The 17,470-nt window shown below is 42.0% G+C and overlaps 1 protein-coding gene across 3 annotated transcripts in view; it reads left to right on the top strand.

The window, feature by feature from the left end:
• Positions 1 to 17,470, top strand: part of SH3TC2 (SH3 domain and tetratricopeptide repeats 2) — a 169,399-nt gene that overhangs the window by 120,641 nt on the left and 31,288 nt on the right. For all 3 annotated transcript variants that reach the window (XM_068277136.1, XM_068277137.1, XM_068277138.1), the window contains 4 exons: positions 3,598 to 3,731; positions 9,678 to 9,719; positions 10,950 to 12,653; positions 16,804 to 16,984. In XM_068277136.1, coding sequence (XP_068133237.1) covers positions 3,598 to 3,731; positions 9,678 to 9,719; positions 10,950 to 12,653; positions 16,804 to 16,984 — 2,061 coding nt within the window. The remainder of the gene's footprint in view (positions 1 to 3,597; positions 3,732 to 9,677; positions 9,720 to 10,949; positions 12,654 to 16,803; positions 16,985 to 17,470) is intronic.

Consider the following 17,470-nt stretch of genomic DNA (forward strand, 5'->3'; position numbering starts at 1 on the left):
CACAACAAGTTTTACGCAATTTTTCGTGACATCGTTTAACAAAGCCTTGTTAAGCGATGTTGCACGACACAGCCACCCACAGCTCATTTTTAAATGACCATCACGAATGATCATTCTGATCACCACAGACTTCCACGCAAAAGTACCGCAGTCGTGTTGCACTTGTCATGTGAGGTCGTTTGTACAAACTGCAGAAGATAGATCAGGAAACGAGTGTTTGTTGGATTGCAGGTCACCGAAATTCCACCATCCATCCTCTGCAGTCTTCATGTGGGTACCTAGCCTCATACAACCTGCTCTGGTGACACTGATGTACGAAGAGTAAACATAAGGGGAGGAACAGATATTAAACTTTGTCAGCTGAATTGATAATTTATAAATACTTGTAGTGATTCTCTTTCAGCAGCTTCTGAATGATATGCAGGATTTGCCTCTGACCAGAGGTGTAAATATAGGGGCTGCAACCCCTTCAGACACAGGGGGGCCCAGTGATTTCTAGCTACGCCCCTGCCTCTGACCAGCATGTACTAAGATATAGAGCAGGAGACTGCCTACTACGACTAAAGAACCGAATACAAAATACAACCCAGCCAATTGCTTTTTGTCTGAATTAGGTATTGTGTATCGTACTCAGGAATCTATTTATTAGACAGCAATATTAGCAGAAGATGCCAGGATGAACAACATCACAAAGACTAGAAGAATTCCTGTCTACAGTGTAGGAAGCACACCAGGTTGGGTACAGAAAGTGAAAGATGACTGTAAAAACATAATACTGTAGCTTGAAAAGATCACATTAGATAATTTTGGTCAGAAAACATGCATAGACTCCATGGTTGTTAAATTGCATCTAAACTTTGGTTTAAAAAAATTGTTAAAACATATAAAGTGCTGCAGAAGCCATTTTAGAGTTCAGAGTATATCAGAATATTCAAAGTGTGCTCCAGATAACAGCTTAACAGCTTCCTGGGACGTTGCAGAAGTGTTATTATTTATATAGCCCTGACATCTTCCGCAGCGGTGTACGGAGTATATTGTCTTGTCGCTTAACCCCTCCCTCAAAGGCGCTCACAGTGTAATCCCTACCATACTCATATGTCTATGTATGTATAGTGTAGTGCAGTGATATGCAAATTTGGCTCTCCAGCTATTAAGGAACTACAAGTCCCATAATGCATTTGCCTTTATAAAACATGACTGTGTCTGTCAGACTCCTGCAATGCAGTGGGACTTATAGTTCCTTAACAGCTGGAGAGCCAAGTTTGCCTATCACTGGTATAGTGTATGTATCTCTAGGGCCCTTTTCGGGGAAAGCCAATTAACTTTATCTGTATGTTTTTGGGATGAGGGAGGAAACTGGAGTGTGCGGAGGAAACCCACACAGACACAGGGAAAGCATACAAACTACGTGCAGATAGGGCCTGGCTGGGATTCACACCAGGGACCCAGCGCTGCAAGGTGAGAGAGCTAACCACTACACCACCGTGCTGTCCTGTGTTCCCATAAAATGGATTAAGGGAGCGTTTCTGTGTGTAGATGTGGAATTAGGGGGAGCATGCAGATAAGTCTGCTTACCGGATGACCAGGCTGGGCCCACTGAAGTGCTGCCAGCTGGTAGGCGTAATCTTCTCATGAGTGCCCGCTCTCTGTTACATACTCCCTTCCTTCCCGGCTGTCAGCTGGCTGCAGCCTCTTCTGTAGTGAATCTCTAGGGGCTTGTGTGCTGAGCTGTCATGCTGGGAATACACCATGAGATTTTTTGGCAGATAGATGGTTCGATAGATAATTTTCGAAAGATCCGATCTTATTTTCGATAATTTTTCGGATCGATTTTTTCATAGAAGTGAATGGAAATCGATAAAAAAAAAATCTGAAAATTGATCGGACAGTAAATATGCTGAAAAATCGTTTATTTCCAGCATGAGGCTCCATGTGCTATCTCTCCCTTCCTACATGTCCCATGTGCTAAACTAAGAATCACTCCTCTATCATCTTACACATTTTTAGATTAAGCATTACTCTCCACTGTCTCTCAGCATTTTTCTGAGAAGATATGCCACCCCCCTGAATAAAAGTCAGTTGTCAGAGTTGGATTTTTTAGGCAGGTAGCTATTTGTCCCCTGAGATGAAATGAGTGTTTACAGCGAGGAATCACTAGTTAGCCTCTATGGGAAGCAGAGCTGGACACCTTCCTAAGGCCCGGTTCACATTAGCGTTTTTTTACGGAACCGGACATACGGATCCTGCCATCTGGATCCGATGTAACCAGTCCGTTTTACAGCCAGTGTGTTGTAAAACATCCGTTTTCATTGGTTCCTATATGCTGCAAAACCTTCCGTTTCCATTCCGCTGAACTAAACGGTCTGGAAAATTGGGTCCTGCAGTATTTTTTGGTCCGCTCGGCGGAACGGACCACGGAACCATACAGCCGGTTCCGTTGGCAGACGCTAATGTGAACCAGGCCTAAAAGATCTGGTATTTGTAAGTTAGAGGGACCTGTACTTGTTCTTGTTCTCATTATGCTCTGATATTAAACTGTATGCAGGTGCCTCACCTGTCTGCACTGCACATATGTCAGTTCTAATTAGAGAGGCACAGTTTCAGTGTGGACTTGCATGTACAAGTTTGTACTTAAGTGCAATAGGTTTAAATATAGATTGAGGCAGGAGTGGAAATGTTTACAGTAAGTATAATGCTAGGTCAGTGATTATTGACGAAAAACCACATGATAATAATTTTAGTGAACTCAGCTGTCTGATTACAGGAACATAAAAACTAAAAAAAGACATGCAAGCTTATATCATTCCAGGAAAAGTAAAGATGTAGTTGACAAAGTCTATACCAGTGGTGATCAACTTATATTATTATTATTTAGTATTTATATAGCACTGACATCGTCTGCAGCGCTGTACAGAGTACATAGTCATGTCACTAACTGTCCCTGAGAGGGGCGATCAGTCCCTACCATAGTCATATGTCCACTGTAGTCTAGGGCCAATTTAGGAGGAAGCCAATTAACTTATCTGTATGTTTTTGGAATATGGGAGAAAACCAGAGTGCCTAAAGGCAACCCGCAAGGGCACAGGGACAGATAGGAACACTTTGCAATCCAGCAGTTCTGGATGTATATGTGGCCTTCAGGGTCACAAAGGATTGATTTGCATATTCAATAGTGATTGCATCATGGGAGTTAAATCATTGCAAATACTCTGTTTTAAACATTCAGTTTTAAGGGGGCAAATTTATAGTTAGTATGATTTTTTTGTTTAAAAAGAAAAGCAGTTCATAAAACTTTGCAGAGTTCTCATGTGGGAATATACTGTATACACATTTAAATGTGAAATTCAGGGAAACTGGTTTCGATCCTAGTGAACCCCATTACCGGTTAGCTAACTGACTTGTGGAAGTTCATTAAAAAACCACTTGAAAGTATCTAGTAGCCACCTTTTCTATGAGCATTTCTTTATCATTTGCCTTATAGAAGAAACCTGCTAATAGAAAAATGTATTAATAGATACAACATTATGTGAATGCAACAATGGCCATTATTTGATGAAGTATGTGCTTATCTCCAAGTCATTTTGATGCTTCCTCTAGGTGTAAAGATCTATTGTTCATTAATGAAGAAGAGAAGATCTCTCTAAATTCCTTTGATGATGAAGCACAGAAGGGCTGTGTGGATCTTCTAAGCAGCTTGGCTCAGACAGAGATTGCTTCGGTTTACAGAATGGGTAGGTACCAGGCACTTTAATATGAAGGCTAGAAAAATGTTTTCTGAATTGAATGATGTTAAAGTATACCTCTTACTTCCTGACTTAAGCTGCTGACAAACACACCATTTGTGTGCAATTTGTGTGGCCCAACAGTATTAAACTCGATCCTGCAGGACCCTAATGATGCACAGATGTGCACTTAGGCAACAGCTAAGCATCACATTCTGTCTCTATGGAAGGGGAGGATGGAGGCTCAGGAAGTGGCTTCTGTGGCTAGAAGGGGAACAATGGACTTGCTTGCCATTTTTTGTTTTAAGATCTGGCGAGCTGGATCATTTAGCAACCTTGACAACTGTACTAATGCTTGATTCTCGGCTGACTGTCTTTAGTACTTGGCCTTTACTATGAGTTTAACTCAGATTTTTTAATAAAATACAATTTTTATTTAGGGTAGCTTTCTTGTTCAAGTTCATTGCGCATGTGCTGTCAGCCTCCTGCATATGCACGGCCCTTGAAAGACTGAATGGTGCATGTGCAGGAGGCTTGCGGCGACACGTGTGTGATCTAGCTGGGTGCTGCGCATGACTTCGGCCAAAGTCACCAGGATAGCGGGGCTGCCAGCAGAACCACAGAGGGGACTCGGTGGACGCCGAGGGACCTCGCGGGGTATGGGGGGCTGGAGGAAGCCCCAGGTAAGTGCTAATCAGGGCCGTTTCTACCCCCGTGCGGGGCGTGCCGCCGCCCGGGGCGCTGTTAGGAGGGGGGCGCTATAATGGAGGGGGGAGCCGGAGCCGCGGGGAGGGCAGCCCGACCTCTCCCTCCCTCTCCCGGGCGCCCTCCGTGCTCCCCCCTCAGATGCAGAGCGAGCAGCCGGGAAGCGCTGTTTGCAACTCACCTGCCTGGCTCCAAGCGCTGCTCTCTCGCCGCTGGTCTGTCTCCTCTCTCTGCATACATGCTGATACACGCGGCTTCCGGCTAAACAGGAAGCCGCGTGTATCCGCAGTATACAGAGAGAAGAGACAGACCAGCGGCGAGAGAGCAGCGCTTGGAGCCAGGCAGGTGAGTTGCAAACAGCGCTTCCCGGCTGCTCGCTCTGCATCTGAGGGGGGAGCACGGAGGGTGCCCGGGAGAGGGAGGGAGAGGTCGGGCTGCCCTCCCCGCGGCTCCCCCCTCCATTATAGGGGGCAGCTACCTATCTAACCTATCCTGGGGGCACCTACCTAATCTAACCTACGCAGGGGGCAGCTACCTAATCTAACCTACGCTGGGGGCAGATACCTAATCTAACCTACGCTGGGGGGCACCTACCTAATCTAACCTATACTGGGGGGCAGCTACCTATCTAACCTATACTGGGGGGCACCTACCTAATCTAACCTACGCTGGGGGGCACCTACCTAATCTAACCTATACTGGGGGGCAGCTACCTATCTAACCTATACTGGGGGGCAGCTACCTATCTAACCTACGCTGGGGGGCACCTACCTAATCTAACCTACGCTGGGGGGCACCTACCTAATCTAACATACACTGGGGGGCACCTACCTAATCTAACATACACTGGGGGGCACCTACCTAATCTAACATATACTGGGGGGGCACCTACCTAATCTAACCTATACTGGGGGGCACCTACCTAATCTAACCTACACTGGGGGGCACCTACCTAATGTAACCTACACTGGGGGGCACCTACCTAATCTAACCTACACTGGGGGGCAGCTACCTATCTAACCTTCACTGGGGGGCAGCTACCTATCTAACTTTCACTGGGGGGCAGCTACCTAATCTAACCTACACTGGGGGGCAGCTACCTAATCTAACCTACGCTGGGGGGCACCTACCTAATCTAACATACACTGGGGGGCACCTACCTAATCTAACCTATACTGGGGGGCAGCTACCTATCTAACCTATACTGGGGGGCACCTACCTAATCTAACCTACGCTGGGGGGCACCTACCTAATCTAACCTACACTGGGGGGCACCTACCTAATCTAACCTATACTGGGGGGCAGCTACCTATCTAACCTATACTGGGGGGCACCTACCTAATCTAACCTACGCTGGGGGGCACCTACCTAATCTAACCTACACTGGGGGGCAGCTACCTAATCTAACCTACACTGGGGGGCAGCTACCTATCTAACCTTCACTGGGGGACAGCTACCTATCTAACCTACACTGGGAGGCAGCTACCTATCTAACCTACACTGGGAGGCAGCTACCTATCTAACCTACACTGGGGGGCAGCTACCTATCTAACTTACACTGGGGGGCAACTACCTATCTAATCTATACTGGGGGGGCACCTACCTAATTTAACCTACGCTGGGGGGGCACCTACCTAATCTAACCTACGCTGGGGGGCAGCTACCTATCTAACCTACACTGGGAGGCAGCTACCTAATCTAACCTACACTGGGGGGCAGCTACCTATCTAACCTATACTGGGGGCACTTATTTAACCTGTATGGGGGCACCTACCTAGCTAGCCTATACAGGTGGCCACTATACTGGCTACCTATATTGCAGGCACCTACCTAAATAACCTGTACTGGGGCACCTACCTATCTAACTTATACAGGGGGCACCTGCCTATCTAACCTATACTGGGGGCAACTATACTGGCTACCTATACTGGAGGCACCTACCTGGCTAACCTATAGCGGGGGCAACTATACTGGCTCACCTATGCCTGGCTACCTATACTGGGGTACCTATTCTTGGCTACCTATACTGGGGGGACCTATACTAAGTGCAACTAGACCTGTCAAACCTATACTGTGGGCACCCATACCTTGCTCGCGGGGGGGGGCGCAATTTTTACACCCTCGCCCTGGGTGCATTTTAGCCTAGAAACTGCACTGGTGCTAATTTTCATTTTAAACCTCTGCTCAGGGTCCCTTTAAGCTAACGTTAGCGTGGTGAGATAGTGACCAACAAACACACATCCTACATGTTTCAGTCTTACGGCCTTCGTCAAGGGTAACAATATTTATAGTGCATAAGTGTACGAACAATAAGAACAATCCCCCCACCACCAATATTGGAGAAGATGCTGAATACATGAGCAGGAGACATCAGTCTAAGGGGAGATGGAAACTAAAAGAAAAAGGAAGTTTGGGGTGTTTTATATACCATATACAGTGTCATCTTAAATGTAAATAAGCAGCAGAAGTGAACAGCTGCAGGCCACGTGTGCCCTGGGCTTGCCCTGAGCTAGCTGCAGATGAAGAGAGGCTGATAGCTGATTGCACTAGAAGCCACTTCTCCTTCAGCTTCCACAATGCTAAATCAATATGTACTTCCTTGTAAACACTGGCTAACATAAGTGTTAATTTGTAGAAACAATCCATATATAATGGAAAGCTCTTCAATTTTACCATCAGTTGTAAATACAGTGACTGTCTGAATTAGAAAATCATTGCCATATGCAGCATCTGTAGCCACATGATTATTTTATTGGTGAGCTAAGCTGTTATTTTGTTTGAAAAGCCGTCATTTAGTATTTTCGTCACCACTAGTTTGCTTAAAGAGACTCCGTAACAAAAATTGCATCCTGTTTTTTATCATCCTACAAGTTCCAAAAGCTATTCTAATGTGTTCTGGCTTACTGCAGCACTTTGTACTATCACAGTCTCTGTAATAAATCAATGTATCTTTCCCTTGTCAGACTTGTCAGCCTGTGTCTGGAAGGCTGCCAAGTTCTTCAGTGTTGTGGTTCTGCTATGCACTCCCCCCTCAGGGGGGAAAGAAACACACAAATGATCTCTTGAGATTCAAAAGGAATGCTGTATACAGCCTGCTTGTGTATGGATGTATTTTCTATGTGTGGACATACTGTATATCAACCTACTTCCTGTTTTGGTGGCCATTTTGTTTGTTTATAAACAAACTTTTTAAAACTGTTTTTAACCACTTTTAATGCGGCGGGGAGCGGCGAAATTGTGACAGAGGGGAATAGGAGATGTCCCCTAACGCACTGGTATGTTTACTTTTGTGCGATTTTAACAATACAGATTCTCTTTAAAGGAAAATTACAGACATTTTTAGATTGTTATATTTTCAAGCTAACACATTTCATTTTTTGTTCAAATAAATAGACATTTAGCGCAGGTTGAAACCATAGATTTGAATTTTCAAAGCATGCTGGGCTGGCTTATAACTAATTTCTGGCTATAAAACTCTTGCATGACAAAAAACACTTCTGAGTGCAGAGATAAGATAAAGATCAATAATTCAGGATGGGGCTGTGAAATATCTGAAACTGTAATCAACCATTCACCTGAGACGATAAAAAAGAACTTGAATCTTATATTTTTAACTTTTAAACACAAAAGACTGTGGGATTGCAGAAAAAAATCTATTTAGAAGTAGAATCATAAACACAATTGTTTATCTCATCAGTTTATTTCCACTTCAGGTTTGCCTTAAAGGAAGTCCTCTGACATTTTCTTAAAACTCCTTGTTCTGTTTCCCTTGAAAGTAGGCTTGTACTTGCTGGGTGGAGGATCTACTCTTAGCAGATTAAGCATGTTTGCATGATATTAAAGGACAACCGAAGTGACATGTGACATGGTGAGATAGACATGTGTCTGTACAGTGCCTTGCACACTAATAACTATGCCGTGTTCCTTCTTTTTCTATGCCTGAAAAGTTAAAAATCAGGTATGCAAGTAACAGTTTTTGTCCGGGTCAGACAATAGCAAAACTTTTACTGATAAGAAATTACAGTTATAAATCACTTTCCTGTCAGTAAATGACTTCTGAGAGCAGGAAAGATACAAAAAAGAGTCAATAGTTCATAGATATGAGCTCTGGCATACTTCAATAAAGGTGTCATTGAGCAGAGACGATGAATCAGTAAAAACTTAAACACTAGATTTAAATATAAAATAAACTCTGGGATATTTAAAAAAAGTCATTTTTAGGAGAAGCGCATGTATATAATGTTTAATATCATACTAATAAAAATAAAAACTAGAGTTTTTATTTTTTCTCATAAGTAATTAAGACTTTGGCTGAATTGTAAATAAGGCCAGAACAATAGAATGGTGTCAAAAAGTACTACAGTACAGAACAGGTAAAATCAATGCTAGGTTAATTACCAGGCTGGCTTCTTGCTCTGAAAATGATAAACAGATAGTGTTTAGGTCGATTCTGATACATGAAGTACTATAACACCAGTACAAGCAAGCCGTTTTGCAAGCTTAATTCATAAGTGTGATCTTCTTTTCCCCTTATTGTAGTGTACTAGCTAGCAGGGTGGACCTACCATTAAGGGAGGCAGCAGAATCTAGGGGGCGGCGTTTGGAGCACTTGGCGCACGCCTTCCTGGTACACACTACTCCCTCTCATCCATGCATCCCCATATTCATTCACTACCCCCTCTCATCCACGCATCCCCATATTCATTCACTACCCCCTCTCATCCACGCATCCCCATATTCATTCACTACCCCCTCTCATTCACGCATCCCCATATTCATTCACTACCCCCTCTCATCCAGGCATCCCCATTTTCATTTGACTGGTGGCACTTGCTGCAACCTGACATCTGATAGGTCACTGCCACTGATTGAGTGCAGTGATTGGCCCAATCAAGGTGCTGTGGTCCCTCCCACAAGACCATCGGCACCAGGTAACAAAAGAAGCAGCGGGCGGCTGTGATTGGCCGGTCTGGTGCCAGCACACCCATCTGTTTGGTCACGTGCTGAAGCTTCCCTCCTGACTGGCTGTGGTGGTTTCTTGTGGGTGATTGGGTTTATATTGGGGTATATATGATGGTGAGCATATATATATATATATATATATATATATATATATATATATATATATATATATATATATATATATATATCAGGCAGCAGAAAGTCTAGAACTGGCCCTGCTAGCTAGACAGCGCTTCTATGCTGGTTGCATATTATTATGAAACAAGTGGAATCTTATTTGTTTTGCAGATGGCTTGGACCCTGTTGAAATGTACTTAAAATCTTCCCTGGGTAAGTTAACATGAACTAAAAAAGATGAATTCATATTAATATACTGGATTTAGCAGTTCTTTAACACAACACTGGCAGAAATAGAACTAACCCTGGGCACAGGTAGAACAGAAATAGATATATTATGGTAAACCTACTGCAAAATATATGTTAACTGCCGCTGTCCACATGGCCTTTGAAAGTGCAGTGCAGTCAGGCTTTAGCCCTCAGTCTTGTTTTAAAACTTAAAGAGTACTTCCAGAGCCTGTCATGTCAGGCTGTGTATTAGTGATGCAGGATGGGGGGGAGGGGGTGTCTCAGAGTTAATGACTTACCTGATTGGCTGTAATTTGTTACATAGGTGATGCTCTGCCCCCTCCTTGGCAATGCAGTTGTGGCCATGTTTCTAAAGTCTTCCAAAGCTCCTAGGAAACCTCTGCCTGCGTTGTTGGGGCCCGCCCCCAGTATGGAAGCCACCAATTAGACTGTGACTGCTAAACTTAAGGCAATGGAGATGTGGTAGCCAGAGCATTGGCATAACTTAAAAAAAAAAAAAAAACACCACAGCCGCAGGGGGGTGGAGCGCTCTCCTGACTTAATTAATTTTGGCTGATTAGGTAAGTAATGAAACCTGAGACCCCAATCCTGCATCATTAAAACAGAGCCTGGCATGACAGGTGCCAGTAATAAAGGCTTCTTTCTGAATCATGCAGGTTATCTGTCCTTACACATCCCAGATTAGAATAAAGTGTAATGTAAGTAACAAAATGACAACATTTTAATTCCCTTTTTTAAAGTGAAATTCCACTGCTAGTGGGAATCCTATTGCAATTGACCAACCTAATGCTGCTATTTACGAAAATATATTCCCTTTTGCTCTCTCCAGTTCAACAGACAGGCAACCATAAAGTCATATATCGGATCAACATGTGTTAGAAAAACATATGTCTCTACACAAATTTCCCTGGGGTCAACCTCAGAAATGAAATTTCCGCTTCAAAATTTCATTTAAACTTGCCAAGGATTCTGCTAATTCAACATAACATTTTATCATTATGCCTGTGACCAAAGTTTAGCTTGGAATAAGTGCAAGTTTCAGTCAATAAAATAACCTTTTTTTTATAGTACTTACCTGAACCTGTTTTTAAAATGGTTTGCAGTTGGGTAACAGCCTTTGCTATTGTTTTATACAGGTTAATTCAACGATTTTGAATTGCTTGATCCGTTTAATTATTTGATTTCCATTTTTAGAGAAAAAGGAGGACTTCAGTGAACTACAGCTGCTTGACAGTTGGTTGGAAAGTGAGGTTGTAACTGATTCATCCAAGTGCAGCATCTCAGAAAAGTCAACCCCGGATTCAGAATGGAAATATGGCGTAGAGAGCTTCCATGTTCCAGGATTAGAGGACCTTGATGACCCCAAATTTTTTGTTGACTTAAATGCAAGTGACATAGAAGACTGTGAAGTGTTTGATCCAGTTTTGACATTTCTCAATAAGGAGGGCTACGACTCTCATTTTTTGCCCCTGTATGACCTGTCCATGTCTTTTCTCAGCTCTACATTTTATGGCTTTTCAGAAGAAGAAGACTTGGTCATGTATTTGGAAACATCTCGAAACTGGGCCAAGAGGAATAATATGTCTTGGGCTCACGTGCGCTGTTGTTTTCTTTTGGGACGGATTTGTGCCAAGCGGATGAAACTTTCCCAAGCAAGGGTTTATCTTGAAGAAGCCTTAAGTGCCATTAACCAGGGATTTCATGACTTGCACCTTTTGGCTGCCCTGTATGGGAATTTATCAGCTATCTACTTGAAGCAAAACTTGAGAACTAAGCAAGAGCATTTGCTGGAAAAGGCTGCCAGTCTTATAACCTGCTTACCCCAGCATAATTTTTGCTCTGAGATTGAGCTGGAGGTGCTAAAATATGTTTTCAGGAAAGCCGTCATTGTTAATAATGCCTCCTTAGAATCCCGTGTTTGCTTCCTCATATTTCGCCTGCTCCATTTGCTTGGAAGACATGATGAAGCTCTCCCTTTTTTAGAACGTCTTCAGTTTCTTCTCATCACCTCTTGTTCTCAAACTTTAAACTCCAATACAAGTGTAATGCCTATTTTAAGCTACTTATATGACAAAAAGTATCTTCCTCATGTTGCTTTGGCATCAGCCAGACTGTATAAATCGGTTGGCATGAAAATGTTGCCCTCTCCTTTATGGAGGGTAGGTGTCATCATGCAGAATATATCCAAAATCTTGGGTTACCCTCTAAAACGGAATAATATTCCAACCCAGGCAGCTCCATATCTGAAACACGCTTTGTCCTCATCCTATGAAAGTGGAGATGTTAAAGCTCAAAGGACGCTTTGTCTTATTTTATCCAAACTCTATGTACAACACAATTTTCTGTCAGTTGCCATTGGTTACACCAAAAGGGTAGTGGAACTGGGTAGATGGACGAGTGAAGAAGAGGCATTTGAATCTTCTCTCTATTTGGGTTGGTTGTATATTTTGGATGGCCAGTATACACAAGCATGTCATATTTTGATGCCTCTACTAGACTCAATGCAGGAAACAGACAGCACTACTCAGTGTGGTGTTGTACATAATCTGCTTGCATATGCACAAAAGATGGACAGACAGATATCTGAGTCAACTAGAGGATATTCTCGAGCCCTTAAAATGGCCACTGAAACTGGTAACCGACGGAACCAGGCCATAGCCCTAGCAAACTTCGGGAGGCTTGCTGTGTTGTGCCAAGCATTCATTATGGCAGAGAGATATTTTCAGAAGTCAATTCAGCTTTTTATGGATGTTCAGGGGAGTGGTCAGGCAGAGAGAGAACTGGCACAGGTGCTCCTTTGGTTTGGAAAAATTCTTATTGAACAACATAGGCTGGAAGATGGCAGACTGTGTTATGAGCTGGCATTGCTTTTTGCCATGAAATCCAACAATGTGAAAAGTAAGTAACCTGTTTATATTCCAGCAATGTTTTCAGAAGCTGGGTGTGTCGTCTCTGATTAAATGACTTGCATGCACAAGTATGTACTTTAGTGCAATAGGTTTAAATAAAGATTGTAGCAGGAAAAGGTTTACAGTAAGTATAATGCTAGGGCTGTGATCATTGATGAATAGCAACATCATGCCAATTTTAGTAATCTCAGCTGTCTGATTAAACAGCTTCAAAACTTCTACATACCAACATATATAGTTAAAGGAAAAGTAATGGTGTATTTAAAAAAGTCTATACTAGTGGAAATCAACTTGTTCATATACAGAGGGCCTCAAGCAAACCCCCTGACATCACTAAAGGGCCTCATCTTATATTCCAACTTGATGGCTACTTTTACCCATGTGGTACAGGTATAGCTGTACCTGCAATAAATACCAAGTTATTATTTTCTACAGAGCCCTTATACCACAAGACAGAATTTTGCTGAACAGTCATTGTTAAAATACAGGCATGATATGACAGCTGGCTGATGAGATTATATTCTTACAGATTGAAAAATAATCTAATTCCTGTAGATTCACTGCAAAGACTGATAAAGTACTGGTGTATAACATTGACTAATCAGTAGAGACATACTGTAAGTATGCAGCATGCAAGAATGTATTAGGGCTTGTATACACTTCCATCTTAGGTCAAAAGGCAAACAGTGGTGGTAAACAGATCATACTCAAACCGGGGAAACTGTTATCAGAGGGGTACCACAAGGGTTAGTTTTAGGTCCAATCATTCTCAATTTCTGAATGACCTAGTGGATGTAATACAGTGCAATTTTGCAGACGATACAAAATCATGCAAAATTATCAATAGCCGAATAGTTACAACAAGATCTGGACAGCATGACTATATGAGCAGTTATATAGCAGATTACATTTAATGTTGATACATTTAAGGCCATGCGCCTGGGAAGTGCTAGTACCATATAAAATACATTAAAACCTTGGATTGAGGGTAACTCAGCTTTAGAGCGCTTTGCAATACAAGCAAACATTTTTGTGAAATTTTGACTTGATATACATGCAATGTCTTGCTATACTAGCAAAAAAAAAGTATACAGGCGTCACGTCATCACAACTGAGCCGATAGTAGTTCTCCCATTGGCGTACTTAATTGCACATTTCCATGAGATCCTTAAAAGTAACCGCCACTGTATAAGTACCTTTTAAAAGCCACACTAAACAAAAGTTGCGGTGAGCCAACAGATGGCAGTCTGTTAGTTATAGCGAAAGTCTTGTGTAACACCTCTGAAATGCTTTAACTGTAAAGAAATCCTCCAGACACCAATCAAGTTCTTTTTAAGAAATATTTGTATTAAATGATATGGATAAAAAAAGAGTTTAGTGACAAAACATTCATAAATTTCTTATCTTCAGCCTGTTAGGATCAGGGCTAGTTCAGGAACCATATAAGTAATTCAGTTTATTAGCATTTACTTGCCAGAATTTTCCATACACAGCACTCCGCTATTTGCCACTTCTTCACTGCTGTCTTTTTAAAGTGGACCTGAATTCTTGCATAGGACAAAAGGGAAAGTAGAGAAATGTCTGGTGGTTACCTAGCAACATCCAGGATGAGACAACTATGTTGAATTGATAATTGTGAATGATCACTTAATGTATAAGAAGCACTGCTGTCTCCTCTGTATTTTGTCTGCCAGCTGTTGTCACACCATCTCTTCAGACACTGCACTGCAGTCTTCACTCCTTTTCTGTAATCCTGTCACTTGTTGCTCTGTGTCACTCTTGTATGCATTGCTGTCCTGTTGTCCCCGTGTCACTGTAATGTCTCTGCTGTTTTCTGTTATCTCTCTCTGTTACAGGTACATTTTAATGTCCTTGTTTTTCATTCTTATTGCTTACTGTTTCTCTTCTGGCTTATCTCTCCAGTATTGCTGCTCTTTACTGGCCTGTAGTTGTGAGTGGTCTCTCTCCTCTCCTGTAATGTCTGCAGCTCTCTTTCTCTTCCTTAGATTAGTTTGCAGTAAGTGGTCACTTGTCTGTGGCTCTGCCTTGCTCAGACTGTCTCACCAATGGCTGGTCTCTTCTTGTGTCTCTATTTGCTCACAAATCATGCTTATCTCTTGCTGCAGTAGTGTATAGTATTTATTTCTTGCTGCACAATTTAGTGACACAATTTATTTCTTGCTGCATCATCAGCTCAGTCTCCACGGCTACTTGGCTCCTCCCCCTCACTAGCCTTCAACTGTAAAACTCAACTGTTACTTCCTCCCTGCACATGCCCAGCTTCTCTCTCTTCTTCCCTGCTCATGGGTTCCCCCTGGCAGCACCTGCAGGCTCCCTTTACAGCAGCACTTTCCACAAAAAGTAAATGCATCTGTAACCCTTGGTGTGTGTGTCTGTTGCAATGACACACACACAGGGTTACACTTGTTTACATTTTTATTTTATACTATTTTACTATAACTGTTTTGGATTGCAAATGTGGAACAAATCACCTGGGTTTCCATTAATTTTTTGGGGGAAAATTTGCTTTGATATAAGAGTGCTTTGGATTACAAGCATGTTTCCGGAACAAATTATGCTTGCAAATCAAGGTTCCACTGTAAATGGCATGAAGATAAGAACATCAGACTTGGTGAAGGATACTGGTTGATAACAAGTTAAGCAACCATATGCAATGCCAAGCAGCAGCAGTTAAATAACATTCTGGGGTGCACAAGACACTACATAAAAATTACTAGATGCTGGTATACCACTCCTGTTTAAATCACTTGTGAGACAACATTTGGAGTATGGGATACAGCTTTGGGTACCACGCTCTAAAAAGGACACTGTCATTTTAGAACAGGTACAAAGATGGGCAACTAAATGAATCAAATGCATGAAAGATCTCACTTCCCAAGAAAGGTTATTTAGCTTTGAAAAAACAATGTCAGAGAGGTGACCTGATTACATGTATAAATACATCCAGGAGCAGTAAAAGCTTGGCAAATTAGCTTTTATCACATGGAAGAAAGGAGTTTTACTGCCTGTGTACAAAGAGGTGCTTCACATTAAGAATTTAATTTGTGGAATAACATACCATGGGAAGTAGTTCTGGCAAGTTCTAATCTTGCATTTAAAAAAAAGTTTGGATACGTTCTTTACTTTGAAGGGCATCCACAGTGATTACAGCTAGCTGTAGGAAGATGATATCTAAGTAATCAGTCAGGGAGATGATTTGTGAGATTAGACTGTTAGCAATTAGAAATGCTGGAAAACTATGCCCCACCACAGCTTATCACCTCTCTTTATCTAGAGCATGCCAGTTGGCAGATAGTCAGTTTGCTTGGAAATGGTCACCTGTAACAATCAGGAATTTTTGTTTTTGGGTTACAATATTGCAGGTCTCTGCCTGTACCTAAAATAGCTATATGTGACGTCTTTGCCTTACATCACTGCATACATTTTTTGCCTCAGCTCCAGACTTTATACCAACTGTGTTTGGCATACAGCGTAAAGCAGACGTACATGAGTCATTTTGCTAGAGGCATCCAGTAGTGAGAAGGAGCTGTTGTATAATTTTAAGAAACATACTGAAGAAAAATGTCACCTTAAGTGATGTTTTGTGATATCTTCGGGTGATAGATTATTCCAGACCAGTGCACAGGAAGGCTAGTTGCAGTCTATGGAGTAGGGAAGATTGAGCAGGAAGTATCCTGATGCAACTTGCAGTGGAAACTCATTTTGAAGTAATGATGAAGAACTCTCATTTTGGGTATATGTACAAAGCTTTAGTTCTCGTGGTTTCCATGTAAAAAATAAAAAAAAATAGATAAGCAGGGGAGTTAGGGACAGAGCAGAGTGGAAGCCAAAAACATTCCCCTCTTATTATACCATGTAAATACTTGAAGTTTTGCTGTTTCCAGGAAGATGCAATCACCTTTTCTACTCTGTTAATAGACTCAGTTATGGAAGGAAGATTTGTTATGCTTACAGCATGTTTGCTATCAGATTCTACTGAAAATGTTCTAAATTTCATATTTTGAGTAACCACTATGATTTTATTGTATCATGTTTGTACCATGTTATTTTTGCTTCTTTTTTTCCTTATGATAGTGAACTGTTGTTACCTGTTTTTGCATGGTGCATCTGTTCTGCAGGTCAGCTCATTATCATAGAAGAACTATCCCATTTCTACAGTGAAGTCTGTCCTGCCACTGGATCGCAAATAGCGTACTGTGAACATTGGCTCCACCTAGTACAACTGCTGAGGGACAGACCAAAGGAAGGAGATGTACTGAGTACTCTGAGCCAGCTCTACCAGACTCTCAACACAGACAAGTAATCACCAACTATTGTGAATTAGTGCTCATCAAACCTTATTGCGTACATAATGCAGTATTCCAATGTCTCTGTTAGAACAAAGAACTCTTGATTTTAAATTCCACCTGCAGCTCCACAAGCTGGTGAGACTGGGTATTGCCGAATAAGCCTACAAATGCAGCTGTGATCTATGACCACTGTCCAAGCCAGTAATTCCTCTTTATTTTCTCAAGATCAACAAACAACTTGACCAAAATGATTAGATTGTCCATTGGTGGAAATGGAATCAGTTGTTCAGCAATTGTAGATTGTGGTATACGGTATCAATCAATCAATCATCCATATAAGCTTGTGTGAAGGACCAATTGATAAAGCTGAAACACAATAGAACTTGTGGGGAACACAAGATTGGGCAGGAGACCATACTGTATATGTATATTTATTTTCGGGATTTCTATCTCATCTTTTACTAGTTAGTAAATTGGTTGCAAAAGATGCATTGCC

This window comes from Hyperolius riggenbachi, chromosome 3, assembly GCF_040937935.1.
Source record: "Hyperolius riggenbachi isolate aHypRig1 chromosome 3, aHypRig1.pri, whole genome shotgun sequence".
NCBI classification, from domain to species: Eukaryota; Metazoa; Chordata; class Amphibia; order Anura; family Hyperoliidae; genus Hyperolius; species Hyperolius riggenbachi.